At 37.0% G+C, this 20,621-nt stretch overlaps 1 protein-coding gene across 1 annotated transcript; it reads right to left on the bottom strand.

The window, feature by feature from the left end:
* Positions 1-1,411: 1,411 nt before the first annotated feature.
* On the bottom strand, positions 1,412-19,327 carry LOC141343348 (ankyrin repeat domain-containing protein 34A). Its single transcript, XM_073847947.1, has 2 exons — positions 18,559-19,327; positions 1,412-6,222 (listed from the first exon to the last, which is right to left on the bottom strand). The coding sequence occupies exon 2, from the start codon at positions 6,121-6,123 to the stop codon at positions 4,549-4,551; it is 1,575 nt and encodes a 524-aa protein (XP_073704048.1). The 5' UTR covers positions 6,124-6,222; positions 18,559-19,327; the 3' UTR covers positions 1,412-4,548.
* Between the last annotated feature and the right edge of the window lie 1,294 nt (positions 19,328-20,621).

Genomic DNA, 20,621 nt, shown 5'->3' with positions numbered 1-20,621 from the left:
AAACTTCCCCAGCTCAAATTTTTGATTTTGCTAATATTTTTTTTCTGAAGAAAGATAAATATGTATAGTGATGTTCTATAGGTAAAATCTGTTGACTTTCGCAATCTTTGTTAAATTATGTGCCAATGATGACCGTTCAAAAATGGGAAAACTGCACTTTTCAAGTTTTTACTCCAAAGTTTGCATGCCTGTAACTCAAGTAGTAATAAAGATATCCTAATGTCCTTTTAGATATAGGGTCTTAACAAACTTTGCTTTTGGCATCTTCATATGGTCCTATATGGTTCGGTTCCAGAGATACTGGAATTTCAATATGGCTCCAGGGGTAAATTGTTAAATTGAAGATTGAGATCCCCATTGTTCTTGCACTGAATGATGTAGGGCCTTGAAAATTAAGATTCCAAAAGAAAAGTTCATTAAGAACTAAAATCTAAAATCATATTGTGATATCTTTGATACTTCTTGAGTTACAGGCATGCAAACTTTGGAAAAAGAATATTTATGGCACTCAGACAGGTATTGTTCCATGCAGTTGTCTTGACAGAAGAAAACAAGATCTCTAGTTTCCACATTATTTGTTCTTCAAACATTCCTCTTTAAATTGCAAATTCACCCACATTTGGTTTTTGATCACTGAAAATGTGTACAATTTAATGATTTCAGCCTTGGAGCCATATTGAAATTCCAATATCTCTGAAACAGAACCATGCAGGGTCTTAAAAATGAAGATAGCAAAGTTTGTTAAAAACCAATATCTAAAAGGCCATTGAAATATCTTTAATACTTCTTGAGATACAGACATAAAAACCTTGAAAAGTGCTGTTTCCCTATTTTTTAATGGTCATCATTGGCACACAAAGTAACAAAGATTGCTAAAGTCAACAGATTTTACTAATAGAACTACCAATGTCTGTGTAAAAATAACATTACAATGCTGCCATCTTTCTAAAGTAATTTTTACCCCCTTGTAACTTGTTACCACCATTTTGACCCCCCTCTACAAAATCAGTAAATATTCATCCTTGACATTTACTATTTTGGCTTTCATCACTATACAATTATTAACAAATAAAAATTTGAGCAGGGGACCTCTAGTTGAGTTGACGTGTGTTTTCTCTGTGGTTTAGACAACCTAAATTAGCAGAAAGATGTATTGAGTAGTACATTAACCGTGCAAACAATGCTGCTGTTTAAATTTGAGTATCTCCAATATGTCCATCCATCCAAGTAACTGACCAAACCGTGACGTAAGTGCAAACCCTCTATTCTAAGGTTTGCTTTAGCATTTAGCACAATTCAGCATCGTTTTTATTTCCTGTCCACAACCCTATTAGAACAAACCTTAAACAAATATAAACAGATAAAAGCTTTTGAAGGAAACGGTCACCTCAGAGAAGCAGCACAACAGCGATTTTAGTTTTAAATAATTTAATACTTTTTAAAATTATTTGGTTTACTACATTTGACCTGTGTATCACACTAAACATACAAAATAACAAGAAATAGTTAATCCATAATCCATTAAATGATGCATTGATAGTGTAACTGCGACCCTTCTATGTGAGTGGAGGGCTCAAACTACCCAACGACAGTGTAGCACAGACAGAGGTCCATTGTGTACAGCACCTAAAACAGCCTTTACACTATTAACATCTTCTCAGGTACACTTGAACACAATTTCAACTCATTTAAATGGATGTTTTTGTACAGCAGGTCAGAAATATTGGAGATAGATACAAACATATTTAGAAACAAATCAAACTCGCGGTTATCTCGCTTGTGTGTGTTAAATGAAAAGAGGAGAATCGCTAAAATCAATGAATACACAGCAAAGTGCCAAGATTCTCCTAATCGCATCAGGATAACAAAGAGCTAGGTAATCAGAGATCTGTCGCTTAAACAGGCGACGGTCGGGTTTTATCGCGATCGTTTTCAGGAAGATTGCTGTAGCCATTGAGCTCCGGCTGCTCATATGTATTACTTCCTACAAACATCCTGGAACACAAAAGCTACGGTCAAAGTGAAATTGCACCACCAACAATTCGGTATTAAACATTAAAATTCGTTTCAGTAAAAATAAAAAACAACAAGAATAAAACCCTACAGGCATAAAAAAATATTCCTCTTTTTGTTTTCATGATACATTTCAAGTACACTAAGTTTAAATTCACATCAAGTGTAGAACATCTCAAAGCAGAAGCACTAAATTCACACTCACATCATAAGCTTGAGTTGAACTATGTGTTTGACACGGACGCACTGTGCACTGCAGCTCTTTAGGGAAATTCATTCTCGTGTATTTTGTGCAGAGATTTCCTCCTCTGAATGTAAACTGAGCTCCCAGCTTGTCTTGAACTATTAACCGCAGCATGTTAACCACAGACGCACATCCGAGTGATTGTTCACATTCACAATAATAATATGAAACCAGTGCTGAGGCAGCACAGGATATTGCACGTTCAAACGCTTGAGACACAATTGTACTCTGTACAGTATGTACACAATATCTGTGCTCTGTGTCTCCAGAGGGAGTGTGCGTTAGGCGAGGAGTTTCTCTCTCCCCTCCACTGAGTCGGGTCAGGGTGGATCTGTCTGGTTTTGGATGGGCTTTATAGAGTTTCTTTGGGATTTTGAGTTTCAAGAATTGCACTTCACTTATTTTGTATCACTTAGAAGAGTTTAAGTAAGATAAGCAACCCATCCAAAAGCCCTGAAACATGCAGTATGTTTAACTGGTACAATTATGTTTTTAGTTCTATAGCTTTGTATGTTAATCGATTCCTGTAATATTTTATTGCACTTTCATAATGCAATAAAATGCTCTTCAGAAATGTGAAACTATCATTTGTTACTGGAATACTCAGCAGACATCTCCGATACTCCTCTAGTGTACATCCTGTGGAAAATATCAGGAAGCTTTCTATTGACAAATTAAAAGTCCTTTGAGGACCACAATTCCTAACTTTCAGTCCAGAAATAAATATCACATTAAAAAGGCTTGAGCACTCTATTATTTACAAGTAAATAAATGATCAACTTTAAATTCAGTTCACATTTTAATGAAACTACTTGAATCAATTTAGTTCTACTGTAAAGTTGACTTGATGTTGTTACTAAAGAAAAACAGAAGGATGCACATTTTTATCAGGAATATTAAGAGTATTTACCCAATTATTCCACAGGATGTGCAAAAATGTACCTTTAGAGGTACAACAGCTTGTACCTTTATTGGGTCATATTTATACCTTAGTAGAACCTTAAGGGTATATATTACTATTCTAAGGTACAAATATGCACCTTTTAGGAGTAGATGAGCTACAAATTTGTCATTTAAAAAGGAACCCTGGGTATTAATACTTGTATGGCTTAATATAACAAATTATGTCTCTTACTAAAATATGTAGTAGAAAACCTAAAATGGTTGCACTTGGTGAGCTACTGGCACTATCTGTTGCTCTTTTTTACCACAACACAACTCGGAATAAGCAACTTGGAAAGTAAAATACAAATTACAGCCGCATTTGCGGCCTTTGGTTGTAATTTTCAGCTGAAGGGCAACAAGAAAAGTGCTTAACTGCTTATCTAGCAATAAGAAGAGGAGAAAAGAATGGAAAGACACCTGTGGACGAATACAACTTCCTAAAGACCCATGTCTTTGATGCCTTTGAGGCTTTTAGTAGAGCTACTGAAAGAGCTTTAAAATGACGTAAACATGATGATGCTTGTCATGATGCCACAGCCAGTTTTTCAGTGTAGATTTCACACGATATCCAGACTCTTTGTGGGGAAAATCGATGGTACGGCGTTTGGTTTAAGCCTAAACTTATATCCATTGCCACATATAAGCTCTTTCATCAGTAGCTGTGGTCATCATATAAGTATTTTATTTTCCAGGCTGTGCATTCCAAGTTGTTTTGCAGTAAAAATAGCAACAGGTAGTGCCAGTAGCTCACCGTTTCACATAAACAAAATAATATTGTCCTCCAAAATTCATATTTCAGTACATACTGTTTCATATTACAGTAAAAGACATAATTTCAACACATTAAGCCATATAAAGTCTTAATACTCAGGGTTCCCCTTTAAGGGTACTTCACAATGGACAAACAGCTGTTCCCCTAAAGGTACAATTTTGGCTTTTTTTTTCTGACAGTGCACAACAATAAGAAGGCTAATAGCCATAACAGCGCTAATACTTAGAGAAACCTAATCTGCCAGGCTTCATCTGAGGGTTGCAGCAAATTCAAACACCAACACCACTTCCACTGACACTAATGGGTCCATCTTCAAGCATTCTTGATGATCGGGGAATACTCCCAAATAAGAATGGTCTCCAAAATTGGAACAACTGATCCCTTGGGTGACCGTGACTCATTTTCTCTTTCATTGTCTGGATTTGAAGATGGTTTTGTCTCCACAATGCATATGTTTGACGGATGTATTAAGTACTGGACCAGAGCAGGTTTGCCTCAAAGATGATGTAGATGAACCCAGTGAGGAAACTCTCGGCCAGCACTGACTCTCTCTTTCACTCTCGTTCTCTTGTTCTCAATCTCCATTCATCTCCATCACCTTTTCTGTGAGGATTTCCCGGAAGGTCGAAAGTTGCTTCATCTGCTCCGTCTGCATCGAGTGTCGTCTCATCAGTTTCTTCTTCATCTTGAAGTCTGGTCCACGTTTTGGGGATGACGGGGCAACCGGCAGCAGGATCTTGCTCCCCGAGTGAACGGGAGAAGTGGGCTTTCCGTTGGCACGGATATCAGGAATGGGTCGCTGAGGGTTGACGTTGAGAGGTGGAAGGAACCCAGGTCTTGTGTGGGAGATGTGGTCTAAAAGGAGAGTGCCTGATCCCCGCCGTTCCAACAGTCCTGTTGGACGCCGGCGCATTGTGATAGGAGACACAGAGTTGGGAATGCTCTCCAGAGACTCTCGAGAAGAGCTTGTGAGCAGCGACAAGGGAGAGGCATTGTACTTGCGGCGCTCTACTGAGACACGTCCAGAATCTGGAGATCCAGGGATGGAGGCAGGGCACAGGTGGGTGTCTGACTCGTAGTGTTCCATGCGAGTGAGTTTGGGGTGTGGTAAGCCACGGATTCCTGTTGGTGCCTGAGCCACATTGTCCTGAGTCTCAGGAGCCGTGTTTCTGCGATACAGTGACTGGTGCTGATGGACTTTATCCGCCCAGGAGGAGCCACACAGTGCTGCACAGTCTTCCGAACAGGACCGGTCCATCAGCTTCGGAGAGGATGGGTCATGGGTCTCTATACTGTGCCTTCGGGACAGGAGAGGTCTGCCTGGTCCAGAAACTGTCATCCCATTCATCTCCGAGACCAACTTGTCCTCCTCTGCTAAATCGTTTTCTATCCGTTCCGCTCTCTCAGCAAGTACGGAAGGAGCCACCAGACCCCATGGTTCAGAGTTCAGTCTTTTCAGAAGCTTACGGGGCGGTGGTCTCCTCTCCCCTTGTGGTCTACTGGAGGGTAGTGGGAGTGCTGAGGTCACAGCGAAGCTGAAGATACCTTCCTCTTCTTCACCGGGGGCAGAGCCAGTGGTATGGATCTCTACCTCAGATGGAGACATGCAAGCAGGGGAGAGCTTGTCCACTATAGCTGGAGATGGTGGGGAGTTCAGGTATTGTTTGGTCTTTTTAGTGCCAGAGGGAGATGTATCTGTGGTTATGATGATGACCTCTTTACCTTTGGCTTTGCAGGCATCTAGTAGGACCTGGAGAGTTTCCCTATCACCCTTGTTTATGGCATGCACGAGTGCAGAGGCCCCAGAATAGTCTTTCAAGCTGGGATCGGCGCCGTTTTCCAGCAGCAGTGACACCACCTCTTTGCCAGCCTGTTCTGCACACGCATGCATCAGGGCGGTCCGACCTGATTTGTCAGGGATGTTTGGGTCTGCTCCCTTCTCAAGCAAGTACCGCACCATTCTCTGCCGGGTCTGTGGATCATCGTATCCTGCTAGACAGGCCGCTATGACAGGCGTCTCGCCTCGCTCGTTCCCTTCATTAATATAGGCTCCACCCTCCAGGAGGAGGCGAGCGAGGCGAAGTTTACCCTGGAACACCGCCTTCAGAAGGGCATTGCCCTCCGCGTGCAAGGCCCCTCCATCACCCATGATGTCTCGCTCTCCACCTCTAGAATCCCAGAATCCCCCACCCCTCTCCTCCACCGGGCTCAGCACTGTCGGTACATCCCGGCTCAGATTCTGATGAACCTAGAACAAAACAAAAAAAGTGGTTTATCATAGGCAGGGCTGCACTCGACTAAAAAAATTTCTAGTCGACTAGCAGTTGTTCATTTTGAGCATTAGACGATTATTAGTCCCATATTTATTAATAAACCATATAAATCATAGTAATGAGCCTTTAATTGCCTAATAAGCCTAATAAGCGCTTAAGCGCACACAGAAAAAGCTTGCCACAGCGACACCAGCAGATGTAATAATTCTGAAGGTTTCAGGGAAAAACTGCAAGGAGACTGCATTAACATTTTAATAATTTATTGATAAATTAGTGCTATTGAAAAATATAGGATGCGCCTATATGCATGTTTCCTACTGATTACATAATCTGAGAATATTTGAATTCCATTTAAATTGGTTCATTTAAAAGTTTACACTATCTATAGATATATTTTTTATGTCTGTAAGGCAAGTATACACAAAGTTTCACGCTCATGTTCACAGAAACAAAAAGTGCAAAAAGTGCATCCTGTTTGCTTTTATTACTACAAAAGTGCAACGTTTTGTTGTCTGAGTGCACACAAATAAAGTGTCTTTACAGATTCGAAAGATCTACTTTTATCTGTATGACCGAGTATTTTAAGAGCAAGTGACCGCACTGGTGCCTCCGTCTGTCATGCAGTGAGCGCACTACTGTTGAGCTTTCACACTCTGCACAGACACTTGAATAGCGCACATTTTTCTAGGTTAACATTAGATTGAGTGGCTATGTAAAGTTGCTACAACAGATGAAAAGCCATATTTGAGGTCGATGAATGATAGGCGAGCATTTGGAAGTCCTACATCGGATTATATTATCACAGACCAGACGTTAACAATATGTCCATCATTGACTGCATGACTTCACTACTTCCTGAGGATTTTTTTTTTCTGCGACTAAGTGACTAATAAAATTTTGGTCGGCTGAGCCTCTTCTTTACCAACATAAAGGGTGAGTAATTAATGACAGAATTTTCATTTTTGGGTGAACTATCTCTTGCATACAGCCTTATTGTAAGATGTCGCCATCTTACTCGGTTGTTTTCTGAACACTGTGTCCTGTGAGCTGACACTGTACAACCCTGTACTCTTTAACACAGTCTTCTCTCCATCCTCTCTGTAATGAAGGCAGGAGAGAGACGATAATGGCAGTCCAGTAAAGAAAAGAAAATTGAATTCCTGAGTGGTGCAAAGAGCATCGAGACATGTGACAAGCTCAGTCAGCTCCACACATGTACAAATGATTTATGATATGCATTCATCTTACACACAGATACCAGGCACAAAAATTATGTTGTTCGAAATTATGTTTCATTTGTTATCTTATGTATTGCCATTGCAAGGGATGGCAAATAAACCATATTTCCAATGTTTAACAACTGTTCTTGACAGGTACAGGATGTTTTTTTTGGACAAATTGTGCAAGTTGGTGACAATGTGAAAGTCTTGTTTCTTAAGTTTCTCATGCTTTCAGGTGCACATTGACCCTCAATCAGAAACCTTCCCATTGTGCAATGCATGAGCTATATGTTACGTAAACCAGATCATTACACTAACTATATTTGTAAGATGATTAGAGCGAGCGACAGGAGATGTGGCAGGAGGGCAACCAGTCCAATAATAGCATTATTAACATGCCACAGCCATCGAAATCAGCTTGAACCTATTTTAAATTCAATGAGCCCAAAGTCACACAGCATATCAATATAGGCATTGAGGACGAAGCCCCGCCTCTTCTCGAACAGAAACTGATCAATGAGCTACACAAATGGAGAGGAAAGAAGGATTAAATTGGTTTGACTACATGGTCGATCATGTATTGTCACGAAGGGTCGTTATGGAGAGTCAGCTATGCATGCTGGTGATGTTAAGTGACTTACCTGAGGTCAAATGCGCAAAGGTCAAAAGTAAGACACTGTGCTGGATTTTTTATTTTATTTTTTTTATGTTCTTATTCCTTCACAGTCTGATTAATTGAAGACAGTGAGACTCTTACTCTTCTAGTTATAATTTGTGTGATTTATTCCTAGTGGGCTTCCTCTCGCTGCTGCACCTGAGCTCTGGTAATATAAACCAGCAAAATGTTGAGATGCACTGGGACTAAAAAAAGCCCAGGACCCATACTGGCCCAAAAACAACACATAATGAATAACAACCAGCTACAAAATATATACACTACAATTCAAATGTTTGAGGTCAGTTTTTTAAAGAAATATTGAATTGACAATTAAGATGATTAACAAACTTTATATGTATGTAAAAAAAATGTTTCCACAGTTTCCACAGAAATATAAAGCAGCAACTGTTTTTAACATTGGTAATAATGATAAGCGTTTATTGAGCAGCAAATCAGAATATTAGATTGATTTCTGAAGGATCATGTGACACTGAAGACTGGAGTAATGATGCTGAAAATTCTGATTTGATTTGGAAAAAAAATCAATTTTGAAATATATTAAAATAGAAAACAATTATTTTAAAATTTACTATTTTATACTATTTTTGATTAAATAAATGCAGCTTTGGTGAGCATAAAAGTCTTAAAATATCTTACCAACCCCAAACCTTTGAAACCTTACATTACCTATGAAAGAAAAGCATTTACAGTATATAGTAAAATGTATTACCTATTAAATTAGCATTTTTATAGACACTGAATTTTAGCTGTACTTCGATAGATTTCAAATAACGTATTTGTGACCCTGGACCACAAAACCAGTCATAAGGGTCAATTTTTTGAAATTGTGATTTATACATCACTGGATTTGGTGAAAATTGGACTAACAGTCTAGGAGGAGTGTGAAAAAGTAGATTTTCAACATTAATCAAAATGGCGGACAGGAAGTTCATCCTATTATGGCATAATTGGTATCGATGTTCATGGCATTATCAAAGGAATTTATCAAGACCAGTTTCAATACAATAGGCTAATTTAAACAAAAGACGATATTTGGCCGAGAAACAGCTATTTAAAAATCTGGAATCTGAGCTGCAAAAAAAAAAAAAAATCTGAATATTGAGAAAATCGCCTATAAAGTTGTCCAAATTAAGTTCTTAGCAATGCAAATTACTAATCAAAAATTGAGTTTTGATATATTTACAGTAGGAAATTTACAAAATATCTTCATGGAACATAATCTTTACTTAATAACCTAATGATTTTTGGCATAAAAGAAAAATAGATAGTTTTGCCCCATACAATGTATTGTTGGCTATTGCTACAAATATACGAGTTATTTAAAAATGTGCTGCTTTACTAAACATTGCCTATTTCATCTGTGTACGCCAGGATCTGCAGCTTAAAAGAGAAGGAAAGAATAAATTTGTTTTTTCTTTAAACCTTTTTTATTTCCATTCTATTTTAATTTGGTTTCAACAACCATTACCAAAAATCGACCAGCCTAAGCATAGTCTATCTCTGGCAATATGAAGAACACGGTGAACGTCAAGAGTGTGTACAAGCTGTACAGAATTCACATCCTCCTGCATCACACCAACACACCCACAGACCCCGAGCTGCTTCTCCTGCCTGCCTTCTTAAGGAATTCTCTGTGATTTCCGAGGCAGCTCAACCCAGGAAAGCAAGAGGAACGCTGTTTTTGCATACTGATTATGGGAGGTGGAGAAGAACAGGGAGAAAAGAACTGTTCTTTGAAAGTGTAACCACAAAATAAAAAAAAAACGTCTTTAAGAGACTGGGGTCTCCGGGATTCGAGACAGTGAGGTTAATCTCCTGTCTCACACACACACGGGGCAGCATGGATGACTCATCTCCATGATAGACTCGCTGGAGAGATGTGGCAGGCATCGTCTCTCAGGAGATCAGCCTGCTGAAACCCACAGGCATCCTTACATGTATCTTGACCTGACATGTGCATTGTGACCAGGCTGTTTTAAACGCTCCAGGGAGAATTAAAGGGGGAAAAAAGGAAAACAGCAGGAATAATAAAATCTGTCTTCGTTTAGGGCACGTTTACATGACAACAGTGTACTAAAAATAGAAAAGCTTTTCCTTTGCATTTTTGAAAAGACCCCCATTAAAACCTATCCACAAAAATGGCAAAAAAAAAAAAAAACCTGTCACTTTGGAAAGAAACACCATGCGCCTACGCACATACACATTCCTATAGACTAAACACGTAATACAAGTGCTGATGTCAGAGTTTTTGCAAATTTGCGTTTTTTGTAGTTTACACAGAGACAAATTAAGGTTTTTGAGGAAAACATTCCAGGATTTTTCTATATATAGTGGACAATGGTGGCTAACAGGTTGAGGGTACAAAATGGCAGTTTCAGTGCAGCTTCAAAGGGCTCCACACGATCCCAGCCGAGGAATAAGGGTCTTAATCTAGCGAAACTATCAGTTGTTTTCTAAAATAATAAAAAATAAAACTTACATTTTAATCTCAAATGCTCATCTTGCACTATCTTGACCTCATGCATTATGTAGTCATGTTGGAAAGGTCACGTGTGACGTAGGCGGAAGTATCAATCCAGTGTTTACAAACCGAACGTGCAAAGAAAGTCAAATGCACTTTTTAAAAATGTTGAACGATTTTGAAGTTGGAGGAGAAAATGAGATGCGCCTAGTGCAAGATAAGCACTTGTGGTTATCGGTATCATTTTCAAAAACTTTCAGCATTTTCAGGCCCCCAAAACGTCATTGTTGTGTATGGCCAAAACACAAAAAGTTTTTCATTTTTAGTTGAAAATGGTGTCATTTAAATGCCCCTTACTCTTTTTTTTTTTTTTTTTTGACATTTTTGTCTTTATTATGATAGGACAGATCAGATATGACAGGATGGAAGTGGGAGAGAGATAGGCGGTGGGATCCGGAAAGGTCCTCGAGTCGGGAATCGAATAAATGACGAATTTAATTTCTCTTAAAGGACATCAATCAGCCAGGGCTTTTGTTCTTGTTCATTTTAGTTGTTTTAAAATATTTTAAAATGTAATTACTTCTGTGCTGAAGACTGGATGCATTAAAGGATCAGTTCACTTCCAGCATAAAAATGTCCTGATAATTCATTCACCTCCATGTCATCCAAGATGTTTATGTCTTTCTTTCTTCAGTCCAAGAAAATTAAGGTTTTTGAGGAAAACATTCTAGAAGTTTTCAGCAAATAGTGGACTTTATAGTGGTCCAAATTGCAGTTTCTATGCAGCTTCAAAGGGCTCTACACGATCCCAGCCGAGGAATAAGGGTCTTATCTACCGAAATGATCGGCCATTTTCTATTAAAAAAATATACATAACCACAAATGATTGTCTTGCACTAGCTCTGCAATGCACGTCACATATTATACTGCCCTACAAAGGCAAAGTGCAGTAACTACACATTTGGTCAAAATTGAGTTAAGGCTTAAAATGGGCTTTGTGACAAGCGTTTTGTCTTGTGGCAAAGTCTCCTAGTTCAATTTTGTCCTGTTTCAGAGAAATGAGTGTCAAAATCACAGTAACTACAAAATCCAAACTAATACCATACATGGTGTAAAAACTTTAAAGGCATTTTCTCAGTTTCAGTGTTGGCGTAGTTACTGCACTTTGCCTTTGTAGGGCAGTATAGTGATTTGATACATTATGTAATCATGTTGGAAAGGTCATGTTAGTTCTTCATCTGTGTAACATTGAATCAAAACGGTAGGGTAGGGCGAAAAACTCATCTCATTTTCTCTTCCACATTCAAAATAATCCAACATCGTCGTTTTACCTTTTTTGTAAAGGGCGTTTGACTTCCTTTGCACGTTCACTGGGTCTGTACTTCTGCCTACATCACGTGTGACCTTTCCAATGTGACTATATAACGCGTGAAGTCGAGCTAGTGGTTAAAGACCTAGTGCAAGATGATTATTTGTGGGTAAAAAGTATTAAAATTATTAGTTTTTTCAAAAAATGGCTAATCGTTTCTCTAGATAAGACCCTTATTCCTCTGCTGGGATCACGTAGAGCCCTATGAAGCTACATTGAAAGCCTTCAACCCATTGAAGGCCACTCTATGGAGAAAATCCTGGAATGTTTTCCTCAAAAACCTACATTTCTTTTTGAAGAAAGAAAGACATGAACATCTTGGATGACATGGGGGTGAATTATCAGGACATTTTTATTCTGGAAGTGAAATAACCCGTTAATAGTCTTGGCTCTGTGACAAACTGCTTATGCTCCACATTGTAAGTTGCTTCGGATAAATGCACGAATGCAAATGTTAATGTCAAGACCTTTATTTTGAAGCTTTTTTCTATCGCTCTTGTCTGTGATCATAATTCACAGGTGTCCTTTGCTTAATCATAAGTCTGTGTAAAAACATTCCTCATGTTTCACTTGGCTTTGATCACAATGTGTCATCATATTAAGGACCAAAATGCTGTTTATTCTGCGAGTTTCATTTCTGTTTAGATACACAGCTTTCTAGGTTTTAGAACAGAGCTGATATTATGTACAGATATGTGTAAAAGATGCATACAGATATGTATGTACATGCAGCTACTGCAATTCTGCTCCAACATCTGTGTTTTCTAAATAATAAATTGTTTTCTAGTCTAATTTGCATACTTTATAGATTCTCTAGAACCACAAGGGTTATTTATACACAGACTGATTAAACAAGCAACACCTGGTACAATTCAGGGAGGGATTGTGAACATTACATTCGCCAGATGCTTTTTTGCAAAGTGACTTATGTTGCATTAAAGGCAAATTTGATCAGTTTTGTCTTTGACCCCACAAAACAAGTGCAAAAGAACTTCAAAATAAAGGTATTGCTGCTAAACGGAACAAGAATCTTTAGTTGTGTAACTTCAAAATGGATGTTATGTCACAAACAACATATTGAAGATGCCGTACTTACTTTTGACTCTCTTTCAATTCATACAGGTGGATGAACAACTGTCATCATCTTTCAATCATGTCAACATTTCTGTGGCTTTATTCAGACAAGCAGTATTTACGACTTCAAAATGTTTTTACTTTTATCATTTTATCTGATTGGACTTTAAGTAGGTTTCAAATAAGAAAAAATGTCAAAAAAAAAATTTATATGAGGCCATAAGAACCATTTTTTGTTTTGTTGTTATTTTGCAACAAACAGTTTTTTAAAGAACCTTTTTTCTTCTTAGTTTTAAAGAGTTTTTAATCATATAAATCTAAACCTTTTGTACAATTGAAGTATTCCATGGATGTTAAAGGGATTATTCACCCAAGCATAAAAAAATCTGTCATTAATTACTCACTCTCATGTTGTTCCAAACCTGTAAGATCTTTGTTCATCTTCTGAACACAAATTGAAAATAATAAACACAAAACACAAGCACAAAAGAACTTCAAAATAAAGGTTTTGGCGCTAAACAGAACACGACTTGCTGATTCTGACATCTGATTCTTCAGTTGTGTAACTCCAAAGTAGATGTTATGTCATGCACGACATATTGAAGATGCCGTACTTACTTTTTTCTACTCTCTTTCAATTCATACAGGTGGACAAACTGTCATCATCTTTCAATCATGTCAACATTTCCGTTGCTTTGTTCAGACAAGCAGTATTTCTAACTTCAAATCTTTCATTTTTGTAGCCTGAACAGCACAAAAAAAACTAATGAAAGCATGATTTTTACAGACCTGAAGAAGTAAAGATTTAAGATTAAAAAGATTTAAGACGAATTGATGAAAATTTATTTAATCTGATTGGATTTTAAGGTTTCTATAGAACACTTTTCAAAATAAAATTAAGGTTCACTGCAAAAAAAAAGTCTTACTTAGTTTCATAGATAAGCAAAATGACATAAGATATTTTGTCTTGTTTCCAGGAGGAAAACCAAGTTAAGTGCAGTTTGCTTTAAATAAGTAATTTTCTGCCAGTGAGGTAGATTAAATACTCGTTTTAAGAATATTTTACTTACCCCACTGGCCGATAATTTTACTTGTTTCCAAAAGGGGGGAAAAATAAATTAAGTGCATTTAGCTTAAAACAAGATTAAATATCTTATGTAATTTTGCTTATCTAGTAAATACATCTTAATTTAAGAATTTTCAAATATTTTGACTAGAAACAAGATAAAAATACGTAAGATTAGCCTTTTTTTTGCAGTGTTCAAAAAAGAAATTTCTATGATACCACAAGAATCATTTCTGGTTCCCCATGGTATTTTTCCAGCCAACAGTTCTTAAAAGAACCATTTTTTCCTTAATGTGAAGAGCATTTAAATAACCTAAATAATCATTTTTCAACTAAAAGAACCTTTTATACAGTGAAAATATTCCATTGATGTTAAAGGTTTAGTTTACCCAAAAATTAAAATTTAAAATCACCCTCATGTCGTTTCAAACCCATAAGACCTTAGTTTATGTTCGTACATCAAATTAAGATTTTTTTGATGAAAATAGACTATAATGGTACTTGTGTTGCGGTCTATGCAAGTTCAGAAAGCTCTCGGATTTCATCAAAAATATCTTAATTTGTGTTCTGAAGATGAACAAAGGTCTTACAGGTTTGGAACGACATAAGGGTGAGTAATTAATGACTAAATTTTCATTTTTGTGTGAACTATCCCTTTAAAGGTTCTTCATACTGTCTGCTTTTCTACAACTGTGTCTGAATTCACTTAGGATAAATAACCAGTGTGCAAATATTGCAGACAATTATGCTTGATAAATTGAGAGAAGCTTAAAATGTGATTTATTTATTGATATGATTTATTGTGCACCCCTATAAGCTTCCATAATTGATTGTTATTTTCCTGTTTATCACTGTGAAGCAGCTTTGGCACAATCTATGACTTGACTCATTTTCTCTTGAATCCGTTACGTATTGAAGGATGTCAGGATGACCGGTCAATATTCGCTGTATGTGAAAATATATCAGATATTGACTTTTCTGCACAAACGCATCCAATTTTAATCACTTGAAAAGTGGCAGACAAGCAGACAGCTCTCAAGATTGAATCTGATAGATAAATCGGATTTATGTGCCATCTGAACAAAGCCTTTGCTCTTCCAGCATTCCCTACGGATCTTCGAGTGTGTACAGATCAGCGTAGCGGAGAGCCGTTGGACATGACCAAAATAAACCTGCCAATTTTGTAGCACGCTGAAGAGCACTTGCAGAGGGTCTGTGTTTCAGGAGGAGGGAGGCTACGTACCGCGCTGTCTTGTCGGGACAAATCGTATCTAATTCTTTATGCTCTCCCGACAGATGATGGAAATGAATATCATGTCTTCATTCTCACGCCTCTGAGAGCCCCCACCCCCTGGCTTTCTGTTTTACATAACAGCAGTGTGTGTGTGACTCAAGGCTGCATCTGAGGTTGCGCGAGGGGGCCTGTGACCACAAGGGGCTGCGCAGTCAAGCATTATCGCCCCACCAAGAGCCGCTGTTTGCCTCATTAGATCACACGAAACGAGGCAGGTGCAATCACTTTTACAGCAGCTGAGAGAACAGCATCCATCAGCGGTGCACCGGTGACCCTTTGACCCAGTCGCATCAGAACCACTGAGGCAATTCATCACTCATATTGGCAGCTTCAAAAAAAAAGCGTCCTGCGGAGGGGCAATGAGATTATCTGCTTCATATTAAATGTCCTAAGCGTTTCTGACACTGCCGTGTGTTTACTCCGTATTGTTTACTATGGCATGTTTAGGTCTTGCTGTCGTTTTCGATGCCGCACACCTTGTGCCAAGTTCGTTTTTTCTCCTACACTTGGTCTGTAATGAGATGAATGACAACAAAACCACTTGACTCGACTAGACCGAGCGTTCAGTGATTTACAGAGCTGAGAATGAATTCGCCTCCAATTCGTGAGCAATCTGTGCGTCGCCTTTCACATAACTGCACACAACCGCATACCAATGCATTCTTCTCTGCCCTCGAAGTGCAGATGTCAGAAATAAAATATGGTTTTATGCAGACAGGAAGGCAGCTAGCTTCATGTGATCAATGCAGAAATCGGACGATTTATATATAGTGTCTAGCATATAAGGGACAAGGGACGAGTGTTTAGGATCATTGCATTTGTTTTTTTCTATTGTGATATTGTTTTTAGAACAAATTAATTCAATGCATCTGATTATGTCACTCTTGTCACTTAATTACTTTTTCATTACTGTTAAATAGTCTTGCTGTAAAAAATAATGTTATACAATGCATTTTTCATGCAAGGAAAAAGTTACCTTTTAATAAAAAAAAAAGTACAATGATGCAACAAATTAAAATTATGCAAATATAGCTCAAAATAATACATTTTTGCAATTAATTTTCTTTGCCATCTCATTACTGTATAAGAGCATTACTGTTGTACAGTAAAAAATAGTGTTATACAATGCTTTTTTCAAAGAAAAAGTAAAATTATTTCAAATTAAAGATAATGCAACAAAATATCCTATCTTTATGAATAAATAGCCAAAAATAATACATTTTTGCAATTATTTTTCTTTTTACATTTCTCATTACTGTAAAATAGCATTTTTACTGTCGTACAATAAAAATAAGGGTTTTTTTTTTCAAAGAAAAAGTATAATTAATTATTTTAATAAAAAAAAAATAATGTAACAAATAATCTATGAGCATTATGAATAAATAGCTAAAAATATATATTTTTGCAATTGACATTTCCCATTACTGTACAATAGCATTTTACTGCTGTACATTAAAAAAACAGTGTTACACAATGCTTTTTTCAAAGAAAAATTCAAGTTATTTTAAATAAAAAATTAAAGATAATGCAACAAATAATCTAGTAGCATTATGAAAATATAACTAAAAATAATACTTTTTGCAATTATTTGTCTTTGACATTTCTTATTACTGTAAAATACCCTTTTCAGTCGAACAGTAAAAATAATGTTATATAATGCTTTTTTTTAAAGAAAAAGTAAAATTATTTTAATAAAAAAATTTAAAATAATGCAACAAATAATTTTAATAGCATTATGAATAAACAGCTAAAAATAATACATTTTTGCAATTACGTTTCTTTGACATTTCACATGCCATTTTTACTGTTGTACAGTAAAAAAAAGTGTTATACACTGCTTTTTTCAAAGAAAAAGTACAATTATTTTAATTTAAAAATTAAAGTTAATTAAGCTAAACAATGCTAGTATACTAGCATTATGAAAATATAGATAAACACTTTTCTGCAATTACTTTTCTTTGAAATTTTTCATTACTGTAAAATAGCATTTTTACTGTTGTACAGTGAAAAATAATGTTATGCAATGCTTCGATTATTTCATTTTAAAAAAACAAATCATGCAGCAAATAATCTACTAGCGTGATGAATAAATACTTAAAATAATACTTAAAAATACTTTTTCACATAGCATAGTATGAAGTATGACTGTGCCATCTTTTTATAATTTTAGTGAGATTCTCTCACCATGTATGGGGCATGGTATATACATGATTCAATAAACTCTAATATTACCATGGAACATGGTATTGGCAATAGCATGTTCATTCCAGTACAATGGTATTATTTCCTTCTAATATAACTAGGTAAGAAATCAAGCACAAACATTTATGTTTTGATTCTGCAAGTGTCAATATTACTCAAATCAAACGAGTTAATCTTGATTGTGTGTCGCTGTCCGCGGTGCTGAACGCCACTCGCAAAACGGAGCAGATTTTGACGCGTTACAGACTCGATTCACACCGCCAGCTGCAAATATCTTCAGCTCAGGACTATTTTTAGTCTTGAAGCATCAAATTTGGTGTCTATTCACGTCAGCTCTCCGCCTGACGCAAAGCTTCAGTGTCCACAAATGAACTTCCAAACAGCAGACGCACACTTCAAGCATCAGTCAGAGCAAACGTGCGGCAATTCGCCACATAAACGCTATTTTAAGTTTTTGCGAAGTGAGAGATTGAACATCACAGCAGGAGAAACATCAATCTTAAGCGAATCTTCAGTGACCTTTTTAAGGAAATGCCAGGAGGCATTTAGTGAGACTGAGAATCCGAATTGCGGTGCATGGATTCGCAACGAACGCTCATAAAGCCTTACGAACAGCTGCAGCCACATGCACACCGTTCATCCAATACAACATTTGCATTTAGCTAAATGAGCAGCCAGCAACCATTTCTGATCGGAAAATGAGTCGTTTGCATGCTACACAACACCGAACGACTCGAAAATTGCTCTATGAAAGTGGTTTGATCGGTCTAATAATAAGAAAGACAAGAGTAGTGCAAGGGAATGTTAAGACATCGCTGCAATATGAAAGACTTAAGTCTGCTTAATTATGACCACGCTTATCTGATAATAACATAAACATAAAATGAAAAAATATATAATAATAATAAATGTTTTTTTAAAGCAGATTATCTCGAGAGAGTCTCACCGTGTATCTGCTGTCTTCACTCCATCAGAGCGGCTGATTTTAGCCCGAGAATCCAGCTGCTGTCTGCTGATCCCCGTGTCTTACATCCCCCACATCATCTCTCCTCCTGCGACCGAGAGTTTGGGAGACTCTGCGGGGGCGTGGAGTGGGCAGTGAGCTGATGCGAGGCTCCCACGATCACGCACAGACTCACTGAGGTCCAGCTTCGCCGAGCAAACCACTGACTGACTGACTGACTGTTCACATGTACATCTCTGCTTTCCACTAGGGGGAAACTTATTCAATTATTTTAATCCTTTGATCATTTCAAGTTTATCCTTCTATGATTGCCTGATTTTTTTAATGCACCCCTGCATGTGTGTGCATGTGCAATGGTTTCTGTTTCTCACAAGTAGAGAATGCAATTTGATGCAGAACATTTAAATGAGTTTTATAATAAGAGTAAATAGAGCAATTGCTTGCTGTGCATGATGCATGATAACATTCAAGTAATGTATCCATGTGCTGAAGTTAAAGCAGCTCTGAGCAGGCTCTGTGCCTGCTCTAAATTCTGCGTAAAGACGCAATGGCGCATTAAACCCGTGCAAAGTATAAAATATGCCAGCCTTGACCCACTTAAGCACCCGGTGATGAATGTAAATGATGCGGCATTGGTGCATTCTGTTGTTGTCATGACAGAGCATTTATTCTAGAATTGAACATTTCTATATTGTTTAATGCATATTTGTGCAATCCATGTAAATGCATGTGTGCAGCATCTGTGCTGAGTCAAATTGACATTTAAGCTTTAATGCAATAAACACATTTGCAGAGGTGCATATTCTCCCTCAACACAAATCTGGATTTTCACTTGCTTTTTTTGTTTTTTGGGGCTAAATATATATCAAGGCCCTCTCTGCAAGAAAGCAGGGGGTGTGAAACAATTCTCAGACTGCATAAATACTAATTCAGTGACTATAGCTATTATTGAACACAGTTTCTATGGCAACTGATTCAGTGGATTCCGACAGAAGTGTTCCCACGGTGACATGCACATGCTGCAGGAGAGAGAGAGAGAGAGAGATGGAGAGAGAGAGAGAGGTTAGAGTAGTGAATGTGCTCTTGCTGTACATGTTTAGATTTAAATTATTGTTTAAATATCATGTCCTAATATTACAGTCAATGTTTTCGCTGTTTTTAGGTGTTCAAATTAGGTTACCTTATTGAAATGTGTACTTGCCTAATTTCTGTCTCTCATACTCACACACATATTTTCTGATTTTGACGGGGGAGGCTGTGAGTCAGCAATATCATGGTTAGTTTTCCTTTCATTGTTTTTTCTCTTTTTTTAACAAATGCAGATTTAGCTGAATTTCAGCTGTTATTTTAGGTTTTCTAGAAACGCTTTTCAGTGCTGTGAGCAGCTTCATCTGAACAGATGGGAATGAGACTGCAGTGATGGGTGCATTTGGACTTTTAGAAAATAACTAATGAGAGTTTAAGAAAAAAGAAAAGTTTATTTACTTTTGTCTAATAACAAATGCAACCATGCATTTCATCATAGGAGAATGCTGTGGATTTTCTGAAATGTCATAATCATTTCTACCACAGTTCAAATATGTGTTTGATACTATTCTAAAGTGACATTTTAAACATTTAGAATAAAATGCAATGACTTGCTAACGCATTTCAACAGCTATAATTTTATTTATCCTAATTAAACGCATTTAAATAATTTGACAAATTATCACTTTTTCTTTACACATCACATGCCTCATATTAAATGTTAAGCATGCTCTTCCCAGAGACTTTCATGTCCCTGATAACCAAGTAACATTTGATAAAACTGTATTATGGGGCAAAATTGTTGGACATGATAGAAATGACATTTAACCATAGGGACAGTCATAGTTTTTTGAAAAATCTGTATGATAAACAAAAAAAGAATTTCACCCAAGTTTTACAGTATTTTTTTTAAGATCACAATAGTTTCAAATGTAGTAAGTCATGTTTGTTTTTACAATAGAAAGAGGGTGATGAAACTACATTGTTGTAAATTACATTACAAACAAAAGTCCATTTTT

Source organism: Garra rufa, chromosome 9 (genome assembly GCF_049309525.1).
Source record: "Garra rufa chromosome 9, GarRuf1.0, whole genome shotgun sequence".
Taxonomy (NCBI): domain Eukaryota; kingdom Metazoa; phylum Chordata; class Actinopteri; order Cypriniformes; family Cyprinidae; genus Garra; species Garra rufa.
This window is presented reverse-complemented; position numbering and strand designations above follow the sequence as displayed.

Bases quoted from the DNA above. Each gene is read 5' to 3' on its own strand.
- LOC141343348 (XM_073847947.1), bottom strand. From the start codon at position 6,123: ATGGGTGATGGAGGGGCCTTGCACGCGGAGGGCAATGCCCTTCTGAAG.